We start from the raw sequence: 19,124 nt of genomic DNA on the forward strand, positions 1-19,124 counted from the left end.
CACTTTTATTCTCAAGGGTCGGTACAATGGCACAGTGGTTAGTGCTGCTGCTTCACAGTGCCAGGGACCCAGATTCAATTCCTGGCTTGGGTCACTATCTGTGTGGAGTTTGCACATTCTCCCCGTATCTGCATGGGTTTCCTCTGGGTGCTCCGATTTCCTCCCACAGTCCGAAAGACATGCTGGTTAGATGGACTGGCCGTGCTAAATTCTCCCTCAGTGTACCTAGACAGGCGCTGGGGTGTGGCGACTAGGGGATTTTCACAGTAACTTCATTGCAGTGTTAACATAAGGCGACGAGTGACACCAATAAATAAACTTCAATAAAATATCATCTTTCCTATTTGTCCTCTTCATCCACTGTGGCTCTAACAGGTCTGCTGAAACTAATTTGTTTTCTTGCTTATGGCATTTTAGATTGCATCAAGTATAATGCGGTGTTAAACCCCTTGCCCTGAATGAAATCAACATCACACAAACTTTCAGATTATATATATTACATCGAGAGGCAGCACCTTCTATGTAGTCAAATGTTACAAGGTGCTTCCACCAGGGGTGATTAACAAAGGAAATCTGATACATGGGAGATATTAGGACAGGTGGTCAAAAGCTTGGCCAAAGGGAGTAGGTTTTAAGGCGAGTCCAAAAAGAGGAGAGAGAGGCGGAGAGGGCTAGGGAGAGAATTCCAGCAGTTAGGGATCAGACAGCTGAAAGTCTGGTTGCTAATGGTGCAGTGATTAAACCTGGGGATGTAGCTGAGTAATGGAATGGAAGTAATGGAGAATTGGCAGAGTTTTAGGACTGGAGGAGGTTACAGACGAAGGATTTAAACACAAGGATAAAAATTCCAAATTGGCGACATTATGGAACCAGGAACAAAGTTAGGTCAATAAGCACACGGATGATGAGCGGACAGGGCTTGGTGTGAGCGAGGGTTAGCAGCTGTTACCTGTCTAGGGGACTGTCAAGGGATGGACAGCTCCCCGATGCCGAGTTCTCAGGGCTGCTCATCGACAGCGGATCCAGCATCTGCCAACAGAACAACCACACGTTAAACAACAAGTCTTTGCTTGAATGAATTCAACAACTGACATGATAAAACCAGGAACTCAAGGAAGCAGAGGTCTGTAACAAACTTCCCAATTAAAATTCTCCCAAGGACAAGGTACCAGCCCACCATTATCAAAACACAGAGAGAGAGCTGGTACACTCCTGACACTACAGAGAGTGAGCTGGTACACTCCTGACACTAGAGAGAGAGAGCTGGTACACTCCTGACACTACAGAGAGAGAGTGAGCTGGTACACTCCTGACACTAGAGAGAGAGAGCTGGTACACTCCTGACACTACAGAGAGAGAGTGAGCTGGTACACTCCTGACACTAGAGAGAGAGAGCTGGTACACTCCTGACACTACAGAAAGAGAGAGAGCTGGTACACTCCTGACACTACAGAGACTGAGCTGGTACACTCCTGACACTAGAGAGAGAGAGCTGGTGCACTCCTGACACTACAGAGAGAGAGCTGGTACACTCCTGTCACTAGAGAGAGCTGGTACACTCCTGACACTACAGAGAGAGAGCTGGTGCACTCCTGACACTACAGAGAGAGAGCTGGTACACTCCTGACACTACAGAGAGAGAGTGAGCTGGTACACTCCTGACACTAGAGAGAGAGAGCTGGTACACTCCTGACACTACAGAAAGAGAGAGAGCTGGTACACTCCTGACACTACAGAGACTGAGCTGGTACACTCCTGACACTACAGAGAGAGAGCTGGTGCACTCCTGACACTACAGAGAGAGAGCTGGTACACTCCTGTCACTAGAGAGAGCTGGTACACTCCTGACACTACAGAGAGAGAGCTGGTGCACTCCTGACACTACAGAGAGAGAGCTGGTACACTCCTGACACTACAGAGAGAGAGCTGGTACACTCCTGACACTACAGAGAGAGAGCTGGTACACTCCTGACACTACAGAGAGAGAGCTGGTACACTCCTGACACTACAGAGAGAGAGCTGGTACACTCCTGACACTACAGAGAGAGAGCTGGTACACTCCTGACACTACAGAGAGAGAGCTGGTACACTCCTGACACTACAGAGAGAGAGCTGGTACACTCCTGACACTACAGAGAGAGAGCTGGTACACTCCTGACACTACAGAGAGAGAGCTGGTACACTCCTGACACTACAGACAGCGAGAGCTGGTACACTCCTGACACTACAGACAGCGAGAGCTGGTACACTCCTGACACTACAGACAGCGAGAGCTGGTACACTCCTGACACTACAGACAGCGAGAGCTGGTACACTCCTGACACTACAGAGACTGAGCTGGTACACTCCTGACACTACAGAGAGAGAGCTGGTACACTCCTGACACTACAGAGAGAGAGCTGGTACACTCCTGACACTACAGACAGCGAGAGCTGGTACACTCCTGACACTACAGACAGCGAGAGCTGGTACACTCCTGACACTACAGAGAGAGAGCTGGTACACTCCTGACACTACAGAGAGAGAGCTGGTACACTCCTGACACTACAGACAGCGAGAGCTGGTACACTCCTGACACTACAGACAGCGAGAGCTGGTACACTCCTGACACTACAGAGAGAGAGCTGGTACACTCCTGACACTACAGAGAGAGAGCTGGTACACTCCTGACACTACAGGCAGCGAGAGCTGGTACACTCCTGACACTACAGAGAGAGAGCTGGTACATTCCTGACACTACAGAGACTGAGCTGGTACACTCCTGACACTACAGAGAGAGAGCTGGTACACTCCTGACACTACAGAGAGAGAGCTGGTACACTCCTGTCACTAGAGAGAGCTGGTACACTCCTGACGCTACAGAGAGAAAGCTGGTACACTCCTGACACTACAGAGAGAGAGCTGGTACACTCCTGACACTACAGAGAGAGAGCTGGTACACTCCTGACACTACAGAGAGAGAGCTGGTACATTCCTGACACTACAGAGAGAGAGCTGGTACACTCCTGACACTACAGAGAGCTGGTACACTCCTGACACTACAGAGAGAGAGAGCTGGTACACTCCTGACACTACAGAGAGAGAGCTGGTACACTCCTGACACTACAGAGAGCTGGTACACTCCTGACACTACAGAGAGAGAGCTGGTACATTCCTGACACTACAGAGAGTGAGCTGGTACACTCCTGACACTACAGACAGCGAGAGCTGGTACACTCCTGACACTACAGACAGCGAGAGCTGGTACACTCCTGACACTACAGGGAGTGAGCTGGTACACTCCTGACACTACAGGGAGTGAGCTGGTACACTCCTGACACTACAGAGTGAGAGCTGGTACACTCCTGACACTACAGGGAGTGAGCTGGTACACTCCTGACACTACAGAGAGAGAGCTGGTACACTCCTGACACTACAGAGTGAGAGCTGGTACACTCCTGACACTACAGGGAGTGAGCTGGTACACTCCTAACACTACAGAGTGAGCTCGTACAGTCCTGACACGAATGATGGTGGTTCCTTACTTGGTCCATACTCTCGGGAATGAATTCGCCTTCACTGTTGATGCTGGTGTAGGATCCATTGCGTGCCACTTGCTGCTGCCCATCTGGAATGTATCCGGGTGGTGGAGAACTCCGGTCGGATGTCTGGGAAGCTGAACAGGGGCAAAATATTCATAGTTAACATGAACCAAATCTCTACAACAAAGAAAGAACCTTATAATTGCCACTGATTGGTCACAAACACATGGAGTAGCAAAGACAATGACCAAGGAAAGATCCGTCTCAAAAGTGAGATGATGAAAGTGTGAGAGGGACAGAGATTTGTCATGAGTGCTGTACGTCCACGTTATTTACTTCCCTTCTGCCCGCCATGGAGACGATGGGAAGTCTGATCTGTCTCTAGGGATTGAAGATTTACGAGGATTGCATACTTTTCCAATCAGACTCACAAGAGTTGGGTTTGCAGTTGCGGTAGGGATAATCAATCCTGAACATAACAGGATCCCAGGAGAATATAACATTAATGGAGAGCTAATGGGTGATGGTGACCTAACAGAAAACTTTCAGTCTGGACAATCAAAGTTATAGGCATGTGAGACGGATGGGATGTGGCATCCAGACAATCTTTGCTGTCTTTCTCAGAAGCTGAATTTATTTTAAACAGGAAGGCAGAATGGAAATTGCGAGCTGTGGTAATTTGGTCACCAAAAAGATAAAAGAACATGTTGTGATGTCCAATCTTCTATACTTATAGAAATTTTGAAATATAGTACAGCAGGGACCCTGCACTGGAGGCAGCTAGTTACACATGTCCCTCCTGGTAAGACTAGATCACAAAAGCAAAAGCTACTAATGGCATAACTCACACATGCTCATAACTACTACAGACATCAGTATATATTAAAAATAGAAAAGTGCGTACTCTATTTGAAACTAAACATTTTAAGAGAACGGGCCACACAGCGTTCATTATGAAAAATTTCAAAAGGGCTAAGAAGATGTTTCTATCAGCTGGCAAATTATTGACAAGAGGGCATAAACTTCATGAGACCATGAGAAGAATCCTCCTGTATCTCTCACTCAAAGTCTTAAATCTTTGCCCAAAGTCAAAGTAAAATGTTATAGAAGTGCCACCAACTTCTCTCTCCCCAACTATCCATAAATGCAAGTTGGCTTATTTGGCCTAAAACAATTTAGAGGTTAGAACTGTTCAGCTGTGCTGAGATATGTACCATGAGGATATTCCATCTCCAATGAATCAGACTAATATGACAATTTAATTTTTAATTAAATCATATATAAACCTTTTCCAAAATTATTTCTTGGAATGCGGGTGTCTCTGGCTGGGCCAGCATTTGTTACCCACCCCTACTTGCTTGAATCCAGTGTCTTACTTGGCCATTTCAGAGGGCAGTTGAGAGTCAACCACATTGCAGTGGCTCTGGAGTCACAGGTAGGCCAGACCTGGTAAGGAAGGCAGATTTCCTTCCCTGAAGGATATCAGTGAACCAGATGGGTTTTTACGACAATGAGTTCCCCAGGCAGAGCACTACCCTGGGTCTCTGGATTACTTGTCCAGTAACAAAACTATTACACCACCGCCTCATGATGCATCTGTATTCAATATATAACGAATGCAAGTTTAAAAGAATATGATTCTTACAAAATAGTTAGAACAAAGTTTTTGCTGAGTTTTGGAACATGGGAATGCTGTACCACAAACGTCAATTGAAAAAAGCTCGATCGAAAAGATCAGGAGTTCAATACGTGAAGCAGAAAAGGGAACAGAGAAAATGAGAAGCATTGAGACTGATTCCAGTGGATGGCTATGATGGGCTGAACCATTTCCTGTGTTGCAATGAGAAACCACAGCTTACCAAGCAAGGGCAGCTTGTTTTTCCTCTCCGCGCCGCCATACACTGTGCTATTGTCCAAATCATCCAACGTTTGCAATGCCTCCACGTTACTAAGGTTTGTTACCTAGGCAACAGAGAAAATCAGTTGGAAAAAAGGACAAATCAAAACATTAAAACATCAACAACAGATAAATACCATATATAGACTCAAAGCATTGCCAATGTGCTCTGTCCAGATCAGACAACCTTGCAGAGAGGTTAAATCCTTGTTTGAATGGGCCAACGATGCTCTCAAGGTCCGAGATGTTACTCCAGACGATTGGGACATTCTGGAGCAGTTATTACAAACCGGGACTCTTCAAACTCATTTCACATCGGATCCCAGAACAAGGGAGACACTGAACACTTTAAATCCAATATTCCAGCCGTGATCTCAAAATTGCCGAGTAAAGCTCTGTATATTCTCAAAACAACAATTCCCAGCGAGCCAGTATAACATTTTTCCAACCATTCTGTGACTCTGCTGAGTAAGACTGGGAATTCTTGTAGAATCACGGCAGTATGGATGAATGCTCATTAGGAAGTGGCTTGTCGCTGACCAGATCCTTCCTGCTTACAACCAGCAGAGGGCAGCTGAGGCCAGAGCTGAAGGAACAGTGTCCCATCCACTGGACTTGCCGGCTGTGCTTTCAACTCTCTCCTAGCAGACTCCCCATCGAAGACATTTCTATTTATAACCACTCTTATTTATTCTGCCTGCTTCTGCAATGTCAGCTTCTCTCATATTTTCCCACTCGCTCCACGCTTCCCATTACACCACAATGTCTGTTTTTTAAATTCACACCACCGTCAGCGGACTAGTGTCACTTCCACATTCTCCGAGCTTCGCTGGAGGAGTGTGTGTGTGCGTGTGTGTGTCTGCATGTGTGTGTGCAGGTGTGTGTGTGTGTGTGTGTGTGTGTGTGTGTCTGTCTGTCTGTATGCAGGTGTGTGTGTGTGTCTGTATATAAGTGTGTGTGTGAGAGAGAGAGTGTTTGTGCGTGTGAGAGTGTTGTGTGAGTAAGCATGTGAGTGCGTGTTCGAGTTGCCATGCACTAGCACATTCTCTTAGTTCTAATGTACTCCACTCTGATTATGATCAAGGTGGGGGCTGCGTCCGAAACAGGGACCTGTGATGCCTAAACAACCTCAGTCTGCTTTCGAGCCCTCTGGTGAAGTTCTACAGGACACACAGGACTCTCTGGCTGACCAGCTTTCTGTATAACTCCCCAATCCCTCTTCACATCACATTGGCTTCCTTTTACCGTCTGCTTATGGCAATTTCACTGTAAGATGACTGCACTCACAGGTTTTATCGGACTGCGGTTAGGTCAGAGTATCCTAACCGGCATACCGGTGTACCATGGAAGCCCCACAAATATGATTCAAAATGATTAAATTTTGTCAATAAACTAAATCTAACTTATGTTTCCAACTCCGTGGTCAGTATGGTCAGAGGTTTACAGCATGAAAACAGGCCCTTCGGCCCAACTTGTCCACGCTGCCCTTTTTTTTAAGCCCACTAAGCTCGTCCCAATTGCCTGCATTAGGCCCATATCTCTCTACTTCCATCGTGCCCATGTAACTCCAAGACCCAGTGGAGCTAGGGCATGCACCGGCTGGGAAAGGGCCGCACACGCGGGGCCTACGGCAACGGGCCGCACACGCGGGGCCTACGGCAACGGGCCGCACACGCGGGGCCTACGGCAACGGGCCGAACTGATGTAAAACATCAGAACTGAGGAAGTGCGGCTCATTCCCAGCCTGCGCCACACAATCCGAACCACAGGTGAGCAGCTTCCCGGCTGACCAGGGTCTTTGGGAATTGGAGGTGTCGATCATGGAATTGAAGACAGAGGCTCTGTCGCGCAAGAAGCAAAAATACCAGAAGGGTGCAAAGCCTGTGAGAAACGAGACAGATACAGGCTGGAAAAAACAGGGGAGAAGGAAAACAAAGTTTCCAGTACGTGAAGAAAAGGAGGAACAGACTCCAACATTGTATCTGTCTTTTAAATGGTGATAAGGTTCTCATCATAAATGTCTTAAAATAATGAAAACTATATTAAATGGTGGCTTGGTGCGTTTTTAGGAGGTTTTAGAGATAAAAGGCTTTAGCGTGAGTGCAGTTCATTGGAGAGAATAGGTGGTGTGCCTCAGTTTTTGACAGGTGTACTGAGGTGTAAAAAGGATTTGGAACGACTGGTCTAGTTGGGGCACAATGGGTTCTTTACAATTACCATTTACACTGTCTCAACTCCCATTTCCTCTTTCACTGTTTCAACCTCAGTCTTCACAATATACAGGGTTTGCTTTCAGGCAGCAGGGAATGGCAAAGTTCAAAATCATAGAACCACCAACACAGAATTAGGCCATTTGGCCCACCATTGATTGGAGATAGTCAGCATGGTTTTGTAGCGGGTAGGTCGTGCCTTACTAACCTTATTGAGTTTTTTGAGAAAGTGACCAAAGAGGTGGATGGGGGAAAGGCAGTTGACGTGGTATATATGGATTTTAGTAAGGCGTTTGATAAGGTTCACCATGGTAGGCTTCTGCAGAAAATGCAGATGTATGGGATTGAGGGTAATCTAGGAAATTGGATCAGAAATTGGCTAGCAGATAGGAGACAGAGGGTGGTGGTTGATGGTAAATATTCATCATGGAGTTTGGTTACGAGTGGTGTGCCTCAGGGATCTGTTTTGGGGCCACTGCTGTTTGTAATTTTTATTAATGATCTGGATGAGGGTATAGTTGGGTGGATTAGTAAATTTGCTGATGACACCAAAGTCGGAGGTGTGGTAGATTGTGAGGAAGGGTGTCGTAGTTTGCAGGGTGACTTAGACAGGTTGCAGAGCTGGGCCGAGAGGTGGCGGATGGAGTTTAATGCAGAGAAGTGTGAGGTAATTCACTTTGGTAGGAATAACAGATGTGTCGAGTATAGGGCTAACGGGAGGACTCTGAATAGTGTGGATGAACAGAGGGATCTAGGTGTATGTGTACATAGATCCCTGAAAGTAGGGAATCAAGTAGATAAGGTTGTTAAGAAGGCATACGGTGTCTTGGCGTTTATTGGTAGGGGGATTGAATTTAGGAGTCGCAGCGTCATGTTGCAACTGTACACAACTCTGGTGCGGCCGCACTTGGAGTATTGTGTGCAGTTCTGGTCCCCACATTATAGGAAGGATGTGGAAGCTTTGGAGAGGGTGCAGAGGAGGTTTACCAGGATGTTGCCTGGTATGGAGGGGAGATCCTATGAGGAGAGACTGAGGGATTTGGGGTTGTTTTCGCTAGAAAGAAGGCAGCTAAGAGGGGATCTTATTGAAACATATAAGATGATTAGAGGTTTAGATAGGGTGGATAGTGATAGCCTTTTAAATAAGTTCTTTACCCAGAGGGTGGTGAGGGATTGGAATGCCCTGCCTGCTGCAGTTGTAAATGCGCCCAGTTTGGGGGCGTTTAAGAGATCTGTGGATAGGTTTATGGATGAAAAGGGATTGGTTTAGGTTAGTGGGTCATTGTTTTTTAACTGGTCGGCGCAACATCGTGGGCTGAAGGGCCTGTTCTGCGCTGTAGTGTTCTATGCCTGTGCTAGCTCTCTGTGAGAGAATCTCAGACAGTCCCAAGCCTCTGCCTTTTCCACACAGTCCACAGAATTCCTGTCACCATCTCTGAATCGTCATTAACACGAGTACCGTGTCCCAAAAGCCAGAGATTATGTCTTCCTAATAATAATACATTAATAGAAAGAACATGTATCCATTCATAAAATGCCTTTCACATCCTCGGGATATTCCCAAAGCCCTTCAGAAACAATCAATGACATTGTTTTGAAGTGTAATCATTGTTATTAGAATGTCAGAATCGGTTAACAGATGTCTCTGTGGATGTTCTTGGTAGAGATAATCAGTGAAAATGGAAGTGAGCTCAATTGACAGAGACCACAAAAGTGGTATTGATTTCCGGTAGGTCGACAGAGCACATTATAAAGATTAACACACACACCGACAGTCAGGTAAATGTATTCCCAAGGAAACAGTCTTGCCTGAGTTTGAATGTTATGGGTTGCAGCCCCAAAAGTTCAATGCATACCATCATTGAGCCTTATGGAACGTAAAGAGGCCATTTGGTCCATCACACTGCACTCACTCTTTGAAAGAACGATCCAATTACTCTCATTCCCCTGTTAAAGTCATAGAATCCCTACAGTGTAGAAGGAGGCCATTCAGCCCATCGAGTCTGCACTGACCACAATCCACCCAAGCCCTATTCCTGTAACCCCACATATTTACACTGCTAATTCCCTGACACTAACGGGACAATTTATCATGGCCAATCCACCTAACCCACACATCTTTGCACTGTGGGAGGAAACCCATGCAAACACGCGGAGAACATGCAGACTTCACACAGACAGTGACCCGAGGCTGGAATTGAACCCGGGTTCCTGGTGCTGAGAGGTAGCAGTGCTAACCACTGTGCCACCATGCCACCCTGTTCTTTCTCCAAAGCAATGAAAACTCTTACTCTTCAAGCATTTATCAAATTCCGTTTTTGAAATCTGAACCTGCCTCCACCCTCATTTCAAGCAATACATTCCAGACCAGCACTCACTAAGTAAAAAAAGAATGATCCCCATTTCACTTTGGCTCAGCCAACCTTTGAGTCTGACGTTCAAGTCCCACTGCAGATCCTGAGCACTGAAACATCAGTTGATATTTCAGTGAAATATTGAGGGACTGTTGCACTGTCAGAGGTGACAGTGAAACTGAGGCCTCGCCTGTCCTCTCAGGTGGATACAAAACATTCAACAGTCACTAATGTGAAGAACATTTTTGTTCTCCTTTTGCAGGGTTTATTTATTTTGGGTTTCATCAGATAGATTTCCTTCATCCACAGCCAGCTTACTCCACACTGCCACCTGTTAGTGAAGTTTAGGTAATGTTTCAGAATTTCCAAAAATATATATTTTTTAAACTTTCGGTAAGCTCCCTGCGTCTCTGCTGACCCAACATGGTACACTCAAGTATTGTCTTTTTTCCCCTTTTGACTTTTTACGGGGGGGGGGGGGGGGGGGGGTGGTGGTTTCTGTGCCTCTTTTTAAAGCACTGTGCGTTCCACAGCTTGAAGGCTGAATTATTCATCCAAGACTTTCAACATTTCATCAAAGCTGGGTGAGGATTCATCAATGCACTGCATTCAGATTACTTAATCAGCAAGCTCATCACAGCAGTAAGATATTTATTAGGACTTTTTTTGACTTACTACTTTAGATCTGATGCACGCCAGGTTGCCTTATCTGCGGAGCCACCTCTTATCTAAGGTTGACATCAATACAGAGATTGTATCCAATCTGCGAGCGCCATTTTTGGACGAAAGTCTTTGATGACCATGACATTCGTGCTGACACCAAGATCCTCCTGTACAAGGCAGTCATCCTCCTAACTCTTCTATATAGCTCAGAAACTTGGACTGCATACAGCTGCCACCTCAAGGCTCTGGAGAGGTACCATCAACACTGTCTGAAGCAGATTTTCCACCTCAGCTGGGAAGACGCAGGTATTAACATCAGTATCCCTGAAGGAGCCAAGCCCAACAGCATCGAGGCCATGATCATCCAAAACCAAATCTGCTGGGCTGACCGTGCGATTAGGATGTCAAGAGTCCTGACTGCCAAAACAAATCTTCTTCTCAGCTCAAGTCTCCCAAACAAGAGGACTCAAAGGCACCTTGAACACCTACCTCAAGAAATGCATCATAGCCGTCAATGCTTGGGAGTCCCTTGGTCAGGAGAGACCCCCAAGGAATCTCCTGACTGAAGGGCACAATCTTTTGAAGACACCCAGTGGCAAGAGGAGCCTGAGAAAGGAATCCAAGCGATCTAAAGTCCAAGGATTGAACCCACCTCCTGGAAATACCTGCCAACTGTACAGTCAAAGATGTGGCTCTAGGATTGAGCTCATCAGCCACACAAGGACCCACAGAACCCGTGACCATGACAAGGAGTTTCTTCCTCATTAGCGAGTGAAAACCAGAAGATGAGGCGGTGACTCCAGTCATTTAAATATCCTCTTCCCAGGACAACCAGTTTTCTATTAGGTTGGGCCTTGGATGAATCCAACCAAATCTATAAAAACATTAAAGTTCCGTTAGGTTCAGCTTTCAGAAGTCACTGAAATTCAGGGTGGTACTGCCATTGATTTGAAGGCACAAGGTTTGCCTGCACTGCTGGATTTGGCAGGCCCATGATCAAGTTTCTCAAGACTTGCTGCATTCTGGAATTTTAATGTTTTAACTCACCCCTGTTTGGTCTGCTGACTCTGCGCTCTGAGGGTTACAACTAGACTTCCAAGGGATCCCATGGAATCTTACATAAGAACATAAGAAATAGGAGCAGGAGTAGGCCATCTAGCCCTTCGAGCCTGCCCCGCCATTCAATAAGATCATGGCTGATCTGAAGTGGATCAGTTCCACTTATCCGCCTGCTCCCGATAACCCTTAATTCCCTCATCTATCAGAAATCTATCTACCCGTGACTTAGGTACATTCAACAAGGTAGCCTCCACCACTTCAATGGGCAGAGAATTCCAGAGATTCACTACCCTCCGAGAGAAGAAGTTCCTCCTCAACTCTGTTCTAAACTGCACCCCCCCCTCCACCCTTATTTTGAGGCTGTGCCCTCTAGTTCTGGTTTCCTTTCTAAGCAGGAAGAATCTCTACTTCTACCCTATTTGACCCCTTCATTATCTTCTACGTCTCTATAAGATCTCCTCTCAGCCTTCTAAACTCCGAGTACAGGCCCAATCTACTCAATCTCTCCTCATAAGCTAATCCCCTCATCTCAGATGTCAACCTGATGAACCTTTTCTGTACTCCCTCCAAGGCCAATATATCCTTTTGCAAATGCGGGGACCAAAACTGCACACAGTACTCCAGTTGCGGCCTCACCAGTGCCCTGTACAATTGCAGCAAAACCTCCCTGCTTTTATATTCTATCCTCCGCACGATAAAGGCCAACATTCCATTCGCCCTCTTGATCACCTGCTGCACCTGCAGACTGGGTTTATTGCAATTCGTGCACAAGGACCCCCAGGTCCCTCTGCACTGTAGCATGCTGCAACTTTTCACCATTTAAATAATATTCCATCCTACTATTATTTCTTCCAAAGTGGATAACCTCACATTTGCTAACATTATACTCCATCTGCCACATCCTCACCCACTCACTCAGCCTATCCAGATCTCTCTGCAGACTTTCCGTGTCCTCCACGCAATTCACTTTTCACTCATCTTTGTGTCATCAGCAAACTTTGTTACCCTACACTCAGCCCGCTCCTCCAGGTCGTCTATGTATATGGTAAACAGTTGAGGCCCCAGCACCGATCCCTGCGGCAAATCTTCTGCTGCAGTGAGGAATTTTATGTCTTCAGCTTCCACGCCTTTCTTTGAAGCCTTTCTTTGGTAATTTTCCTCTGCACGTCTGCGTTTCAAGCTTTTCTTCAAGCGATCTCGCTTGGTGTCTTCACCTCAGATGCTGTCAGTCGGGTCAGAATGCTCCTTTAATTTTCCAGCATTTGAATTTCTCTTCCGGGTTCTCCGAGATCCTAGGTTTTTCCAAGAGTTGTCACCATGTTGTTTGGTAAATCTTAACAAGGTCCTCAGTGCAACAGTAATGCTGTATGTGTCAGGCCCTTACACCACAGATACTCTCAAAAGGGAATTGGATAAACATTAAAAAAAATACAATTTCAAAGTCATGGGGCAGAGTAGGTGGGTGGAACTAATTGGATAACTAAGCTAGCACAGGCATGATGTACCAAATGGCCTCCTCCAGTGCTGTATTGCCAAGACTGACGTCAATAAGAAGTATATCCATTGTGGTTCGCTTGGACATGTTAAGTTCAAAACTGTTGCAAAATCTTGTTTTGCAACTCAACCCAGCTTTTGTGAACACAATAAATAAACTAAGCTTGTAAAGCTGGCACAATGCCACCCTCAATTGTGAAGGTACCTTGAGAATTCAATCTTATGGCCCAGCTTTTTTGTCTCCTTCTCTGCAGGGATACTGTCTCGTATTTGCACTAAGATTTGTTTTTATATTTAGTTATGTGGAAAATCCAAGAGGGATTCCACTGTAGATTGTGTAAACAAGGGCTCCCTCACGTCTGACATCTTTCAGAGGAGACAGGGATTCTGTCTGCCCTCTCAGGTGAACATGAAAAGATCCCATTACACTATCTGAAGAACAGCAAGATAGTTGTTCGTCACCTGGGCCAATATTTATCCCTTACCCAACATCACCGAATACAGATATCATGATTCATGTTATTGTTTGTGGGAATTTGCTACGTACAAACCAGCTGCTACATACCTCACGTAAATAGCTCTTAAGTGGGGCCACGGTTAATTTTTTTAAAAAATTATTCTGCAGAATTGTGGGAGTCACTGGCTCAATCAGTATTTATTAGCTATGCCTAATTGAGAAAGTGGTGATGAGCTGCCTTTTGAACTGGAGTCCACGTGGTGTGGGTGCACCCACCCACAGTGCTGTTATGGAGGGAGTTCTCATTTTTACCCAGTGACAGTGAAGGAACAATGATATATTTGCAATGGTGATGTTTGCGCGCTCGGAGGGAAATTTACGGGTGGTGTTGTACCAATGCACCTGCAGTCCCAGCCATTCTAAGTGGTGGAGGTCATAGATTTAGAAGGTGCTGTTGAAGGGGCGTTGTTGAATTACTGCCATGCAACTTGTAGATGGTACACTCTGTGCGTCAGTAGTGTGGGGAGTGAATGTTTAGATGGTGGATGGGATGTCAATTAAGCTTTGGCCTGGAGGATTTTGAGCTTCTTACTGTGGTTGGAACTGCACTCATCTAGCAAGCAGAGCAAATTCTACAACATTCCTGACATGTATCTGGTGGACAGGCTTTGTGGAATCAGGAGGGGTGTTACCCCCATGGAACTTCCAGCCTCTGACTTGCTCTTGTAACTGCAGTATTTACATAGCTGGATCAGTTCAATTTCTAGTCAATGATAACACCCAGGATGTTTAGTAATGGTAATACGATTGAATGTAACAGAGAGCTGGTTAGATTCTCTCTTGTTGGAGATGGTCATTGTCTGGCACTTGTGTGGTGTGAATGTTACTGGCTACTTATTAGCCAAGGCCAAATATTGTCCAGGTCTTGCTGATACGGACATTTATTGCTTCAGTATCTGAGGAGTTGCAAATGGTGCAGAACATTGTGCCGTCATCACTGTATAACCACACTTCTGGCCTTATGACAGAGGAAAGATTATTGATGAAGCAGCTGAAGATTGTTGGGCCCAGGACACTGCACTGAGGGACTCCTGCAGAGATGATTTGGGACTTTAAACATTCTGCAAATGGGATGTGGGTGTCACTAGGAAAGCCAACATTGATTGTCTTGATTGATCTTGAACTTAGTGGCTTTCTAGGCCATGTCAGAGGATAGTTAAGAGTCATTTCCCACATTGTTGTGGGCTTGGAGTCAAATATGAGCCTAACCAGCGAAGGACATAGAATATAGAGTTCCTTCCCTAATGGACATGTTGTAGCTTCATGAGGTTGACATCTCATTGTTAGGTGCCCTCCTGCACTCTTCAGAGTTGGTTCCCTGGTTCCTTGGTAATATAGAGTGGGAGATATGCCAAGCCATGAGATTACAGATTGTGGTTGAATACAATTCTGTTGCTGCTGCTGAGGCCCACAGTGCATCATGAATGCCCAGTTTTGAGTTGCTAGAACTATTTGAAGTCTGTCCCATTTAGCACGGTGGTACTGTCACACAGTACAAACTCCTAACAATAGTGTCATGAACAGATATATCCATGGCAGGCAGATTGGTGGAGATGGTCAAATTGGTTTTTCCCCCGCCTTACCCTCCACATACCCAGTCTAGGAGCTATGTCCATTAAGACTCAGCTAGCTCAATCAGTCATGGTGCTACCAAGCCACTCTGAATGACGGGCGTTGAAGTCCTCCTCCTAAAGTACATTCTGTGCCCTTGTCACCTTCAGTGCTTCCTTCCAACGAGGAGGAAAACTGATTCATCAGCTGAGGTTGGGTAGAGGAGATGTTTTGCTGTGATAGGTGGAAATCAGCAGGAGGTTTCTTTGCCCATGTTTCACTTAGTGTCATGAAACTTCATGCACCCAGAATCAATGTTGTGGACTCCAAGGGAAATTCCCCTCTGACTGTAAGCCACAGTGCTGCTGCCATGTCTGGATGGGGTGGGTGTTGATGGATTCTGAGACAATGATGGAGGTAAGGTATGATTCTATGAGTATGACTATGTCAGGCTGTTGCTTGACTAGTCTGTGGGAGAGGCCCAGACATTAGTGAGGAGGACACCACACAGGGTTTGCCATTGTCACTCCAGGTGCCCAGGTCAATGCCAGGTGGTCCATCCAGTTTATTCCTTTTTGACAGTTTTGGAACGGTTTGATACAACTGTGAGTGCCTGGCTTGGCCATTTCAGAAGGCAGTTAAAAGTCAACCACATTGCTGTGGCTCTGGAGTCATACGTAGGCCAGACTGAGTAAGAAAAGCAGGTTTCTTTCCCTAAAGGACATTAGTGAAGCCAATGAGTTTTTAATGATAATAATAATAGAACTTTAGTTAGGCTACATTTGAAATATTGCATACAATTCTGGTCACGGCTACCAGAAGGATGTGGACTTGGGAGAGGATACAGAAAAGGTTTACCACGATGTTGTCTGTTTAGAAGGCATTAACTATGAGGAAAAATTTAACAAACTTGATTTGTTTTTACTTTAATTTTGGAGGCTGAGGGGCATCCTGATAGAAGTTTACAAAATTATGTGAGGCATGGATAGAATAGACAGTCGGAGACTTTTTCCCAGGGTAGAAATGTCAATTACTCAGCAACATAGGTGTAAAGTAAAAGGGGGAAAGTTTTAAGGAGATGTGAGAGGCAAGTTAGTTTTTACACAGAGGATGATAAATGCCTGGAACGCGCTGCCAGAAGCAGATACTGGCAACGTTTAAGAGGCATCTTGACAGATACACGAATAGGTAGAAAATAGCAGCATACGGACCACGTAGAGGAAAAAGGCCTTGAGTTCAGAAAGGCATCATGTGTTGGCATATGCTTGCTGGGCTGAAGGGCCTGTTCCCGTATTGTTCTTTGTAACAACAATGTGGTCACCACCAGGCTAGATTTCAGTTCCTGATTTATTAAATGTATTTAAATTCCTAGCTGCCATACTGGGATTTCAACCCATGGCCCTGCAGCATTCTGGGCCTCTGGACAGCCAGATCAGAAATATCACTGCCTCCCCTTAATAATCCTGAAATCAACAGACAGCATCATAACAGTGAAATTGTCTTTCGTTTTGGCAACTGATTAAATCTCTGGGATCTTAGGAGGTCGCGAAAGGTGTTCTCCAATAAGCTTTTTCTTTCTTTCTTTTCCAGTAAAACCTCATTCAACCCTCAGTGTGCTCCGTAATCTATTCTCTCCCAGATCCACGCTGCATAGGAGCACAGCTTCCATACCTGGTTAAACTTTAACAAAGCTGCAATTACTCAGCAAGCCAGGCAGCATCTACAGAGAGAGGCAGATAGAGTGAACGTTTCCGGTTAATGACCTTTCACCATTTCTGATAAAAGATCATCTACCTGAAACATTATAAACTCTCGCTCCCCCCTCCTCAGCTGCTGAGTATTTCCAGTGTTTTTAGTTTTTGTTTCAGCTCTGCAGTGTCAGTAATGCGTTGCTCTGTGTTCTCTACCTGGCTGTTTGACTGAAGCACCAACAGAATTTTTAGGCTCTTCATGTGAACACTGCGATCCAGGAGTTCGATGGCTTTATCCAGATCATCCTGTGTAGTCAGAGGGATCACTAACTGCAAAACAGATGAGAAATGAAGAGTGAGCAAGCTGATAAGTAATCCTCACATCAATGGACAGATTCGCAAACATGAGCTGGCATGATCTAGGGGAAAGCTTGGGCTTACTGCGCAGTGTGGGCTCACTTCTCCCAATCGCACCATTCCACCTGCACATTTCACCTTTGTAGCCATTCTTCAAAGATGCCAAAACAGTGAGCACCACCAAGCTATTCAACTGCAAGGAGCATCACATCAGAGCTTCATCCTGTCCTCAGGTGCCTGCACCATCACCAAATGGCCTTCAGGAAAAGGGTTCCTGCCTCACTTAACCCTCTCTTTCTTACCCCACATCTCTTAAATATCTCTTCCTGAACCTGCCACTCCTAAGGCCAGGAGCACAGGGGCCCAATCGAATAAGTTGCGTTGCCCTAGTAGCAGAGCAGAGAATTAGCTCAGGGATGGTCTGCCTACTGGATTTAGTAACACATATTTTAGATAATGCCAAAAAGAAAGGGCACGTTAAATGATAAGACTTGAAGTAGGCGAGGAGAGGGTCCTTGGGGTGCAGTTACACTGGGCAGCGCAAGAAAATGGAGGAAAGAGAGATAAAAAACACAGCAGAGTGATGTCACCCTTTAGTGGTGTAATTGGACTTGTCAGCTGGACTGAAAGCACCCTGTCCTTGGCTTGGGTAGTTCAAGGTGCATCCTTCCCTCTATCCAGCAACTTCCCCTCATCCCTGTCAGGTGCTTTGAATGAAAGCCCGCGCTAGGTATAGCTGTACACTGCTTTGGGATGTGTCCTCCACAAGCTTGACGGATTTAGGAGTATTACAAAAATCTGCCTTGTATCCCACCCAGGTTCCAATTCTAGAAACATCCAATGCTCAGGTATCTTTGAAAGTTCACCATGTGTAAGCTAACTTCTTGCCCAAAGCAACATCATATCAATTGAACCAAATCTCTTATTGAGGAAGTACCTAATTAAATAGGAGCAAGTTGCTGCAAACAAAAAATCTAGAGTGAGTGGGATAATGAATAGAACATTTGTACAGAGCTAACTAGAGGGTGAAGGATAGAACTATGAAACAGTCAGTTCAATGTTTGGCCACAGGGTAAACATGGGCTGATTAGCAGGGAAGAGACTACACATCAAGGGAAGTTGTATTATTACCATCCAAGTACTAGTCAGATCCCATCTGGAATAGTGTATGAAGTTCTGACAAGAATCATCAGAAGGATATATTTCCAATTACAGTTGTATTATTACGGTTACACATCAAGGAAGAGCTGATGCATTTAATTCCTTCTTGGGTTGATAATTATAAATGAAGGCGTTAGAATTTAATGAGCAAGTGGAAATAGCAATGATGGAGCAAAATTACCCAAGAATTGAGAAGATACTCAAACGACAATATGCTGGTTCTGTGTGGTTTCCATCCTAAAAGGAAATGGAAATCTCAGAGCCTGGAGGATATTACAAGGGGAATAAATAGGCTGAATGTGCCAAGGGTCTGAAACATGACAAATGTGATGCTAAATGATTTCTGACATAGACCAGTGTGTGTGTAAAATATAGGAAAGCATTCTACAAGAGGAAGTTTTTACAGGCAGCACACTTGTGACAAAATTTCCTATAGTTCCTCAAGGACAAAAATGTTTGCTGGCAAGGAGATCATGACAACGGATTTAGCCAAGTCTGAAATTCTCAAAAGGATTAGTTTACAAGACAGAAAGCCACAGAATGGAGGAAACTTTCCAAGTGGATAAATAACTGGTTATGTCAGAGGCTAACTTGAGTTAGTTGCTAAGGGAACAGCATGAACTTGAATAAGTGGCTGGAAGGAGGGGGC

At 45.4% G+C, this 19,124-nt stretch overlaps 1 protein-coding gene across 1 annotated transcript in view; it reads right to left on the reverse strand.

Moving 5' to 3' along the window:
• Window positions 1-19,124, reverse strand: part of map3k2 (mitogen-activated protein kinase kinase kinase 2) — a 79,402-nt gene that overhangs the window by 16,554 nt on the left and 43,724 nt on the right. The window contains exons 6-9 of the mRNA XM_080199597.1: window positions 17,174-17,287; window positions 5,381-5,483; window positions 3,525-3,655; window positions 950-1,029 (exon numbers count right to left, since the gene is read on the reverse strand). Coding sequence (XP_080055723.1) covers window positions 950-1,029; window positions 3,525-3,655; window positions 5,381-5,483; window positions 17,174-17,287 — 428 coding nt within the window. The remainder of the gene's footprint in view (window positions 1-949; window positions 1,030-3,524; window positions 3,656-5,380; window positions 5,484-17,173; window positions 17,288-19,124) is intronic.

Source organism: Carcharhinus amblyrhynchos, chromosome 11 (genome assembly GCF_965287045.1).
Source record: "Carcharhinus amblyrhynchos chromosome 11, sCarAmb.v2.hapA, whole genome shotgun sequence".
NCBI lineage: Eukaryota > Metazoa > Chordata > Chondrichthyes > Carcharhiniformes > Carcharhinidae > Carcharhinus > Carcharhinus amblyrhynchos.